This window comes from Panthera uncia (genome assembly GCF_023721935.1).
Source record: "Panthera uncia isolate 11264 chromosome B2 unlocalized genomic scaffold, Puncia_PCG_1.0 HiC_scaffold_24, whole genome shotgun sequence".
Lineage (NCBI taxonomy): Eukaryota > Metazoa > Chordata > Mammalia > Carnivora > Felidae > Panthera > Panthera uncia.
In genome coordinates, this window is record NW_026057580.1 from 12806860 (window position 1) to 12819038 (window position 12179).

At 40.8% G+C, this 12179-nt stretch overlaps 1 protein-coding gene across 1 annotated transcript; it reads left to right on the plus strand.

Annotated features, from left to right (window-relative positions):
* Positions 1-1980: 1980 nt before the first annotated feature.
* On the plus strand, positions 1981-8588 carry CDC5L (cell division cycle 5 like). The gene is made up of 5 exons (XM_049652822.1): positions 1981-2156; positions 4489-4592; positions 6076-6237; positions 6844-6971; positions 8335-8588. Exons 1-5 carry the CDS (start codon positions 2112-2114, stop codon positions 8454-8456), a joined length of 561 nt encoding a protein of 186 aa, XP_049508779.1. The 5' UTR covers positions 1981-2111; the 3' UTR covers positions 8457-8588.
* Positions 8589-12179: the final 3591 nt, after the last annotated feature.

Here is a 12179-nt window from a genome sequence, read left to right on the forward strand (position 1 = left end):
GAGGAGCAGAGAGAGAGGGAGACACAGAATCTGAAGCAGGCTCCACACTGTTAGTGCAAAGCCTGATGCAGGGCTTGAACCCATGAACCGTGAGACCGCGACCTGAGCTGAAGTCTGATGCTCAACGAACTAAGCCACCCAGGTGCCACCCCCCAACCCCCGGCCTTTAAGAAAGATTTTATTTTTAAGTATTCTCTACACCCAACGTGGGGCTTGAACTCACCAACCTGTGATCGAGTGTCACATGCTCCACTGACCGAGTGAGGCAGGCAATTTCTTTTTCCTGGGCCAGAGTTTCTCAAATTGTGTTTCCTAAACACCAATAGATAGTATAAGAAAAAATGTTTCCAGGGTCAACTTTGTTTGGAAATGTTATATTAAAAAGGGAGCTTTTTTGTTTCCTAGGGATGCTGTAACAAACCACAAACTGGGTGGTTTACAGTGAGAGAAATTTAATCTCTCACAGTTCAGGAGGCTGGAAATCAGAAATCAAGGTGTCAGCAAGGTTGCTTCATTCTCGGGTGCTCAAGGCGGGGAGATACAGCATGCCTCTCTCTTAGTTCTAGTGTTGCCAGCTGGGATGGTGATGGCCTCTTTGTGGGGACTCTTGAGTCCTGGCTGGCGAGGCTTGGGTGATATTGTGGGGGTTTGGCCAGTGCACGCAATGTTGGAGGACAGTCTCTTGTGTTCATGGCTATTGGGTTTGGTTTTAGACATTATGGAAGTGGCATAATGTTGCATTTTCTGAATCCTTAAGTGAGACATGCAGTCTGTATGTTCAAGGGTGTCTTGGGGGACATTTTGACAGGGTTGCTCTGTCCCAATGGGCAGGTTGTATAATGCATGCCCTTAGGGGGCATGATTTACATCGTAGAAATGGTAGACACTGAGTGAGTCTCTGGGTGCTGGAATGGCATTTTGACAAGCTCTACCTCATTGGGTTTTTAGGTATGTATCAATTAATTTGCCACCCAAATTTATGTAGGTAGGTATTGTTAACTCCACTTTTTAGATGAGGATACTGAGATTCAGCAAGGTTATTACCCAAACTAATGAGAGAGCAAAGATTTCAATCCAACCTGAGTTTGTCTAATACCAGTGCCTATCAATGGTAACACTTTATTATTAATCCACATAGATTGAATAGAAATATACGAAAAACTGGTGAGATATTTTTGTGGGTTTCTGGGACAATCACCGATCATCTGAAGTTGCCTTTCTTGTAATAACAGCTGCCGCTTTTGGGGGTAGTTATATGTATCAGACACTGGCCTAGGTTTATGATCTCATTTAATCCTTAGGACGACCCTATGAGGTTGCTATACTATTATCCCTATTTTACAGCTTAAAAAATTTAGGGTTACGGATGCCTGGGTGGCTCAGTTGGTTAAGCCTCCCACTCTTGATTTCAGCTCAGGTCATGATATCCTTGCTCTTCAGTTTGAGCCTGGCGCTGGACTCTGCACTGACAGCGCGGAGGCTGTCTGGGATTCTCTCTCCCTCTTTCTCTCTCTCTTTCTCTCTCTCTGCCCCTCCCTCGCTCACGAGCCCACGCTCTCAAAATAAACTTAAAAAAAATTAGGGTTAAATGATTTCCTTTTCCTGAGTATTCCGCGAGTAAATTCCTATTAGTTACATGCCTAATAAAATGCTAAATTAATAAGTTAACAAAGCTCTTCCTAAACCAGCTGGCTAATTCTGCACGCGTGACGTTCCCTTTCTCCGCCACTAGGTGACCTCAAGATCAATCCCACCACAACCTTGCTTACTAAGAGCCACCGGCGGTATCTCGCGAGAGTCGTGGTTTCCTCCAACCTGTTCTGGACATGCGCGGGGCGTAGAGCGCTTTAGCCAGAGGGGCTTGATGGGTTTCTGTCAGTCTTCCTAGACCAGAGCTATAACAACAAGGCACTTAGTCCTTTCAGCAGCCTCGGTTCTCGCGAGACTTGCTACACTGCTCCCCCCGCCCCCCACCTTGCGCCTGCGCACATCTCTTCAAGCCAGAAGGTCGCGCTTGGAGGAAGTGTCGGCTTCAGGTCCCGTGGCCGTAGGGCCGTTACTACTTCTGTGAAGCTCCTCTCGGCCGCTTGCCGAGACACCCCGCAGCCAAGATGCCTCGAATTATGATCAAGGGGGGCGTGTGGAGGAATACCGAGGTAAGTCCCCCTTTCCCGCCGTCCGCTGCCCTCCGCCCCCTCCGGCGGCCTGTGCGCACGCGCGCGGAGGTCGGGGAGGCGAGGAGGATACCCTGCGGGGTCTACGTGGGCGCGGTGCTGGGGGTGGGGTGCAGCGCGGGGCGGACCCTCGAGGTCTTAACTTGATGTCCGGCCTTGAGTCATCAGAGCACCTCAAGGACAGGGACCGTGATTTAATCACTTGACGTGCCAGGCACTTGTTAGGCCCTAAGTGAATATTTGTTGAATTGAGGACGCGCCCCTGCCATGGAGGAAGGAACTCACTGTGTAGAAGGGGCGGGATAGGACTTCTGGGAGAGTTGGTTATCTGGCACACCCCCGTCCCTCAGCCTGGGCATTGTGCTTCTCTGATAAAATATAGAGCAGTGCTGTGGCCACAACTTTGTTCCTTCATTGACTTCCTTGCGGAGGGGAAGCAGCTTGAGTGCCAAGTTCAGTTCCCGTGTATGCCCGTATCCCTCTTGTTATCTCTTATCAAGGCATAACTTGTTTGTCCTCACGACGGATCCCAAGGCCTGTCTCTTCCTGTCCCTCCGCCTCAGCCAGGATAGAAACCAGATAGGACAAACTACCTGCAGTAGTCTCTTTGCTTCAGAAACGCAATGGATAATGCCAATGGCTAGCTAAAGGGCAGTAGAGAAAGAGTAAAATACAAATAAGATTTTGATGCATTTTGTGTTCATAGTGCACTGAATTTGTCAGTTTCAGGAGCACATCTTACCTTTTTATGTTGTGTCTTTTTACTTCTTGTGCCCTCTCAGAATGCCCTACTGCTCGACATCTTTCTGACCATCCTTCAAAACCCAGTTCAGAAACTCTTGAATTTTTGCCCTATCACCCTGTAAAAATAAGTGGCCCCATGGTACATCTTTCATCCATCCGATACAGCATGTTTTATCTTTTTGCAAGCATCATATTCTTCTGTGTGATGCTGATAAGTTTCTTAACCTTTCAGAGCCTCAGTTTTCTAATGGGGATGATAATAGTAACAGTAATCTTCTTTTATAGATTAAATGAATCAACATTTAGAATAGAATCTATTCTATGTGCCAGAATAGAGTCTGGCACATAGTAGTCTTTCAGTAAGTGCTAGTTGACATTGCTTTTCCCCAGCAGACAGCACTGCAAGAGAACCAGGTCTTGGAATCCCTAGAACCTCGGACAGTAACCACCATGAAATAATTTTTTTTGGCAAATGTTTGCAGAATGAATCTAGTAGGGTGGACAGTTGCTATTTGTTTTTACTTCAAGATGCGTATTGTAACAAAGTGACACGTAAAATCAGTGACGACCTTGTCTCACAGTTTGTACAGAGGGAACCAGGCTGTCTAAATTGGAGAAGAGATGACTTCTGGGGGAGAGACAGATGTACAGAATCAAGTAACAGCAGGATTCCTGTGTAGTGGCCAAAGCCCTGCAGCCTTTTTAAATCTCTGATGTTGAGGTAGGGGGTGGGATGGGGTGGAGTGGCTCATATATGAGGCATGTATCACAAGTTCAATGTGGAAAAAAGCCTAAAAGTAAGATGCCCCAAGTGCGTTCGTCTGTCGCTCTGTTATCCTTGGCGTCTGTCTATGGCTTAGCTTTCTGGACTCCCCTGGGAGTAGTGAATTCCAAATCAGAATGGGTGCCCTGGTGAAACAATAACTAAAGGCTAGAAGAAGAGCTGACTGGTGTAGTAGGGGAAAAATACTTCATTCTTGAGTTATACCTGTGGATTTTTGGGTCAGGGCAGGGGTTATGGGACTGGAGAGAAAATGACATTTGTAAACTGGAGTGGAGAATGGATTCCCAGAGTCTTGCTTTGCTTCTTGAGGGCTGGATGAGACCTATTTGATTCTCTTTTCTTAAGCATGGAAGACCTGGTACAGGAAATAGGAAATGTTTTTTGAGTAAATGAATACATGATGGAGCTGTATCCTTTTGAGAATGACAGCCAAACGTTGGAGAGTACTTTTTGTTAATCACTGCCAGGTAGTGTTTCTCAGATTGGGCTGTACTCACTCCCAATTTATTAGGGTGGGGAGGTTGTGTATTAGGGAGGGTAGGATGTCCTTCGGAGGGATTTCTTCTTAATATTTTGCATTTTGCCAATTCTGGCTTGTTGTTTGTTATAGTAAATGAAATTTTTGTATTTTTTTCCAGACCTTGGTCTGTGTGTGTGTGTGTGTGTGTGTGTGTGTGTGTGTGTGTTTATGACTTTTCTCCCTATCAATCCTAGGGAGAAATTTTGTCTGTTCTCACTTGGAATTTTGTGATTGAATATATTGTTTTTCCTTGACAATTTTTTTAGGATGAAATTCTGAAAGCAGCAGTAATGAAATATGGAAAAAACCAGTGGTCTAGGATTGCCTCACTGCTGCATAGAAAATCAGCAAAGCAGTGCAAAGCCAGATGGTATGTACCACTTAATGAGTAGAAAACAGAAAGCGACCTTAATTATGATGAGGAAAATGTCAGTTCTTTGAACCTTGCCAAAGAAAGCAGGCAGTGTGATACAACAGAAAGTATGGAGTGGGAGATGGGAATTTAGATTTAAGCCTTAGCTGTCACTTGCTTCCTGTGTGATCTTAGGCAAGGCATTTTTTTTTATACCCTCTTTCCTGTCTCTGTTTTCTCCCAATTGAGGATAATAATCCTTACTAACTGATGGAGATACGAGGTACAGATGAGTTAACGTGCTTGAGAGTGTTTTGTTAAGCATAAAATAAATTTACTTTTAGTACTGATGGACCCCAGCTTGTAAGTGGATTGTGTTCCAAAAATTTGTAAGTTGATTTAGAACTCACTTTCTCAAAGAAATTAATGATAAATAATGGTTAATTTTCTAGGCTAGCTCACAGTAGTGAGTTTTCCTCATCAACACGGTTGAAATATTGTGTATTTGCTATCCCCAAATACAACTTAACACTGCACCTGTGGTGTCTCCTTTGAAGTCACAGGGTAGTGGACACATTAAGCTCTTGGCATGAGTGATCTGGCCCCAGCCTTGACCCATGTGGTACTAAGATCATATTTTGGATTGTACAAGAGTGACTTCATTTCCTAGGCACCTGGGTGGGAGAAAGGATCAGAATGTAGAGATTGGATCCCAAAGAGGAAGATTGTCCTCAGCCTGAAGAAGTTTTGATTTCTGCTTGTCTTAGTGGAGCTAAGCTCCTGCCCCAATATTTAGGAAGGCTTGTATCTTAATTGCAGCTAAGTAGACTGGATGGGAAAGGTGGGTTGGGTTGGGCAGTAGGAAAGACAGAGGATGGCATAGTAGTTTTACTTAAATTAAAAAACTCCAAAATCATATGATATTGGGAAGCATTTAGTGAGTATAAGTCAGATACTTAAAGTAAGCCAAGGTATTGTGAGAATTGAATCAAAGTAGGAGAGGGGCACCTGGCTGGCTCAGGCGGAAGAGCATGTGACTCATGATCTTGGGGTTGGGAGTTTGAACCCCGTGTTGGGTGTAGAGATTACTTAAATAAATAAAATTAAAAAAAAGTGTGAGAAAGTACTATGAAAACTAGAAACACTAAAAATGTGAGGTGGTACTGTCTTATTTCAGGTAATTTCAAAACCTCTAACAATGTGTAAAATAAATGAAAACAATTGGTAGTAGAGAAAGAAAGCATATGATCATGTTTCAGTTAGGGTACCTTTTTCAGGCATTACTAGTCTTGCATAATTAAAAAAAAACAGAAGTCAGTGAGATAGGGAATAGTAAATGGGCTAAAGTTAACCAAATAGTGTTAAAAAGAACAGCTTTTGTAATTGAAGGGTGAGAGTTAGCTTGTGTTTTTCAGACACTAGAAGTTAGTATATCTAATGTGTAAATAGGATATTCATGCCGAGTGACTAATGAATGTATCAAATGGTATCATTTTAATAGGTATGAGTGGCTAGATCCAAGCATTAAGAAAACAGAATGGTCCCGAGAAGAAGAGGAAAAACTATTGCACTTGGCTAAGTTGATGCCAACTCAGTGGAGGACCATTGCGCCAATCATTGGACGAACAGCTGCCCAGTGCTTGGAACACTATGAATTTCTTTTGTAAGTGAATTTCCAAATCAGTATTAAAATGTATGTATATCTCCTGAATGAGGCTGAATAAGCGTTTAGCATTTTCTGTGTTTAAACATTCAGTTACAGATCTGAGTAAAGCCAAAGGAGCTAAAGCTATCGGATTATATACTCTTAAGTCTCATGTTATTGATAATATTACATACTTGTTACATGCTTTTTAAAAGAGTAACTTAAAAATATTATATAATCATACATATTCTATTTTTTTAGAAAATTAGGGAAATAATGGTAAAAAAGCTAATCATCACCCATAGTTACACCCGTAATTACATTGCTAAGAGTGAACCAGAACATCTTGGTTCTTCATGTAAAGTTTTGTTTTTTTGTTTTTTTTTTTTTTGTATGACTTTATTGCATTTGTGGTTAAGGAGCTCCTTGGATTCTGTTTCATAGTGAATGGAACACTCATTGAAATTAGAATTTGAATACCATCTCTAAAGTAGAATCACTTTATTTTGTGAATGTCCATCTGTTGGGTTTTGGAAAGAAAAGAGTGCCAGTGCTAGGAAACCTGGTATTTCTTAAGACTGAATGGTGTGATAGTGTGACTAACTTTTATGGGCTTTTTTCTAGGGATAAAGCTGCACAAAGAGACAATGAAGAGGAAACGACAGATGATCCACGAAAACTTAAACCTGGGGAAATAGATCCAAATCCAGAAACAAAACCAGCACGGCCTGATCCGATTGATATGGATGAGGGTGAGTGCGTGCTTCTGAGGACTTTATTTCTTTGGTAACCATAGAGTCCTCCGGCCTCTTTTTAACTCTTTGAGTTTTCTTTCTAAGCTCCTCCGACTTTTTAGAACCCCAGTTCTGTCTGCAGTTGTTATTCTCTCTTTCTAATTGTGTCCAGTCTTCTATTATAGAGTAATTGTTCTTTCTGGACAGTGTCTCTTTATTTTTTGATTTTTCATTTCATATAATAAATTAAGCAGCGTAATACTACTGGACAGATTCCCTAAAGGCTAGTTGTAAGCCCTTGAGAGTTCTGTTTTCTCCTTCCCATTCTGTGGAGAGAGGCACCACGACAGGATTTGGAGTTCAGTCCTGTTAACTAGTTTGACTTCAGGCAGGTAATTTAATCTTTGTGGTAAGGCAGCAGTGCGGTACTAGGAGGCAGACTCACGATGCCTTCTTCAGACACTGAATCAGGAATCAGAGGAACTGGATTTAGACTCCTGCCTGCCACTTATTAGCTATTGATCTTAGGCAAGATCATAATCCTTCTGAGATTTGATTCTCTTTCCTGCTAGATAGAGAATAATGATAGCTATCTTACCTCAACAGAGATGTTGTGAAGTGTTCAGTGAATGTTTGTTGAAATTTTAAAATTTAAAAGTTTAAAAGTAGTGGTTCTTACCTGCATCATTGTTATGTGGTGACCTTCTAAAAATACAAGTACCAGGGTCTCCCCAGGAGATCTGAGTCAGTAAGCTGCAGCATGGAGTGGGTAATCTTGGGATCTGAGTTTTTTAAAAAGTTATCTTGTTTAAAAAAAAAAAAAAAATTGTGATTCCACTCAACAACCTTATACAGGAAGTGCTGTAAGGCATCAGTAATGAAATTTATTCTATTTTGGGAGCCATGGAAATGTATTGGAGGGGAGAAAAAAACCTTTTCTGAGGAAAAAAAGGTTTGTTTAATAGAGTATCTGTTTCCTTATAATTAAATAGTAGTTTTTACAGTAGTTTGTTATGATTGGTGCTGTGCCAGTTAGTTGATGATAATGAGAGATATGGTAATTATAGCTACTATTTAATGAATACTTTTGGATGCTTTACCTATTATATTTTATTTAGCTCTTCTCAACATTCCTGTGAAATAAGACTTGTTATTCCCTTTTTATAGATGATGCAACATGCTCAGGGAGGGTAAATAAGTTATCCAGGGTCACAGAGCTAGCAAGTGGTGGGCCTGGTTTTTAACTTTGGTTTCTCTGACTTCAAACCCCATACAACACCATGTAATGATTATATTTATGGTTTTTCTCAACTACTACAGTATATCTCTCACATACCATACTTCTATTGAAGAACTTAGTTTTTCTTCTCTATTTTTGCAGATGAACTTGAGATGCTTTCTGAAGCTAGAGCCCGCTTGGCAAATACTCAGGGAAAGAAAGCCAAGAGGAAAGCAAGAGAGAAACAGTTGGAAGAAGCAAGGTATAGTTGTTTCCATCCGTAGTTGAACAATTAGTTTGTGCATCCTTAGACCCCATAAAACTGTGATCTGTCAACTCTGTTGGGTAATAATTAGAATTGTCTGATTCCAGTTTTGCTAATACTCTTTAGTTCCTTTATACTTTGGAAAAGTTTTTTTTTTTTTTTTTTAAGTTTATTTTTTTAGTAATCTGTACACCTTGCATGGGGCTTGAATTCATAACCCTGAGATCAAGAGTTGCATACTTTCTCTTCTGAGCCAGCCAGACACCCTTATACTTTGGAAAAATCTTATTTTTTTCTCCCTAACCATCATAGAATAGATACAGAAAAAAAATACGTCTTTGAAGAGATGTTGTAAGAAGTAAAAGATGTTGGCAGAAGTGACGCCCGGGTGATCGCTTGATTATGTTGGATTTGTTCTGTTAACATAGGAGAGCTTCATTTGTTGTAGGCATCTTGGAGTCATATGGCTAGAGGATATACAAGGCTATGTGATTTTTACTTACTCTCCTTGATTAGTATTGTGCAGGTATTGGCTGTGAAATAAGTAACTTGGCTGAATGTAGAGGGAGTTAATGAGCCTTGAACCAAATTTTAGGCCCTTCTAGAAATTTTTGTTTAAAAAGTGAGTGGTATCATTGCTGTCTGCTCAAGGTTTTCTCCACTTTCCCCTTCCTTTTTCCTTTTGGTTAGATCTATGATTGAGCTCATTTCCTATGGCCCAGAAACCATGAAATGGTTAAAGGGAAAATCTGAATTGTCTAAGAGCTTATTAGCTTTTGGAATTTGGGTACTGGGGTGACCTTCCTAGCCTACACAGCTGCCGTTTTTGGTCCCCACACTGGGAAGTCCTTCCTGACCTGATGACTAGCATTATGTTGATGGTTTCCCCAGTAGTGACTTTGAAGTGCCAAATCTTGGGGTGGAGGATTCTTTCATACCTGAGGATGCTTCTTGGCATAGCTAAGCTGGCCAGCCACTAGTCCAGAATAGTTACTTAATGGAAGTATGAATGGCCTGGAACAATAAACAGAAACCAAGAGGAGATACTCAATTTTCTGCCCAGTTTCAGTCATTTTTGTATTTTGTACACTATTTAGGGTTAAATAATGTGAGTAGGGTTGAAAAAAATTCACTTTTCCATTTTCATCCATTGTTTGGAGACCAAATAATTTTGAGCCTTTTAGCCATGGATGGCTAAGGATGCTTCTCTAAGTATAAGTGGCATTGCTTGCTTTAAACACTGTTTTACAGATTTAAATTTTCTCTGGTCTATCTTGTAGATTTTCTTATAGAATCTGTGTGTCTTAACTTGTACATATATCTTGTAATAGACCAGATTGGTCTGTATGTAAAATACATTGCAGGACTATTTCTTTAATGCTAAATTACAGATGTGTTTTAAAGCTTTTTTTTTTTTTTTTTAATTTTATTTTTAATTTTTTAAAATTTACATCCAAATCAGTTAGCATCTAGTGCAACAATGATTTCAGGAGTAGATTCCTTAGTGCCCCTGACCCATGTAGCCCATCCCCCTTCCCACCACCCCTCCTGTAAACCTCAGTTTGTTCTCCGTATTTATGAGTCTCTTCTGTTTTGTCCCCCTCCCTGTTTTTATATTATTTTTGTTTCCCTTCCCTTATGTTCATCTGTTTTGTCTCTTAAAGTCCTCATATGAGTGAAGTCATATGATATTTGTGTTTCTCTGACTGACTAATTTCACTTAGCATCATACCCTCCAGTTCCATCCATGTAGTTGCAAATGGCAAGATTTCATTCTTTTTGATTGCTGAGTAATACTCCATTGTATACATATACTGTATTTTCTTTATGCATTCATTTGTCGATGGAGATTTGGGCTCTTTCCATACTTTGGCTATTGTCAATAGTGCTACTATAAACATTGAGGTGCATGTGTCCCTTCGAAACAGCACACCTGTATCCCTTGGATAAATACCTAGTAGTGCAGTTGCTGGGTTGTAGGTTTTAATTTTTTGAGGAACCTCCATACTGTTTTCCAGAGTGGCTGCACCAGCTTGCATTCCCATTAAAGCTTTTTATTGATTATAAATGTAATACGTTTTTCCTCCGGTATTGCACTATTTTCTTTTTGAGGTTGATATGATGCTATTAGCTTGGTTATATTCACTTAGTGAAAGCATTTCTGATGTCATTTGAAGTCTTTATTTCCTTTATTTAAAGAATGAAATTATTGGTGCGCCTGGGTGGCTCAGTCGGTTAAGTGTCTGACTCCTGGTTTCGGCTCAGATCATGATCTCACGGTTAATGGGATTGAGCCCCATGTCTGGTTCTGTGCTAACAGCACAGAGGCTGCTTGGGATTCTCTCTCTCCTCTCTCTCTGTCCCTCCCCAGCTCTCTTTCTATCCAAATAAATAAACATTAAAAGAATGAAATAACTTTATTTTTGAAATGTGTGTCTTTGCAAGCCTTTCTTTCAATACAGAGGTACATTTATGTGTACATATACACACAGTAATATTTGTATAAAATGGGATATTGTTACATGTTGTTTTGATGAGATGTTAGCTGTTAATCTTACTGGAGTTCCCTTGGCTTTGAACATTTTTAGCATGATGTTTCTGTGTGCAGATTTCTTTTTTTTTTTTAATTTTTTTTTTTAACGTTTATTTATTTTTGAGAGAGAGAGAGACAGAGCATGAACGGGGGAGGGTCAGAGAGAGGGAGACAGAATCTGAAACAGGCTCCAGGCTCTGAGCTGTCAGCACAGAGCCTGATGCGGGGCTCGAACTCACGGACCGTGAGATCACGACCTGGGCTGAAGTCGGACACTTAACTGACTGAGCCACCCAGGCACCCCCTGCGTGCAGATTTCTTTATCTGACTTGTAGTTCGTTGAGCATTCTGGATATGTAGGTTCGGTAAATTTGGGAGAATTTTCAGCCATTTTTTCTTTGAATATTTTACTCTTTTTCTCTCTCCTTTTGGTGCACCTAATGATGCCCTGCATTTCTGTGAGGCTCTGTTCTTACTTTTTTTTTTTTCTGGATTGCCTAATCTTTACCATCTCTCTCTAGGTTCTTTTAAGTTATTTCTATCTTTAAGTGATTTTCTCTATTTGATGCAATATTTTCATCATACTTTCCTTTGCTGCTTTAATCATGGTTTCTTTTTGTTTTTTGGAAATATTTATAATGGGTCCATTGAAGTCTGTCTGCTACATCTGACATCTAGTTGCTCTCACTGGCAGTTTCTGTTGCCAGCTTTTTTTCTCCCATGTGGGTCTTGCTTTCCTGTTTCTTCACAGGTCTCAAATTTTTTTTGTGGGAACTGGACACTTTAGATCATACATTGTAGCAATTCTGGGTGCTGTGTTCTCTCCATCCAGACTTTTTATTGTTATTTGCTTGTGTGTGGGTTATGTTAGTGAAGTCTCTTCTCCCCTAGTGGTCCCCTCAGAATGCAAAGCCTCTGATGTTGCACCTCATGGGGGGTGCAGTCTTGGGTATGCCCACAGTCACCTGGGATGGTGTGGTTTTGACCACATTTTTGGCATCTTTTTCCCTAGCTACACCCACATTTTAAGCTCTACTAATTGTCAGCTGATTGGTGTATTGTTTTCAACAATGTCTTGGGACATAAAGTATTCCACAAACCTATCCAATTAAATTTGGGCTCCTTTGAAAGGATGGTTGTTTCTCTTCCCCCTCCCCCTCCCCCTCCCCTCCCCTCCCCTCTCCTCTCCCCCTCCCCCTCCCCCTCCCC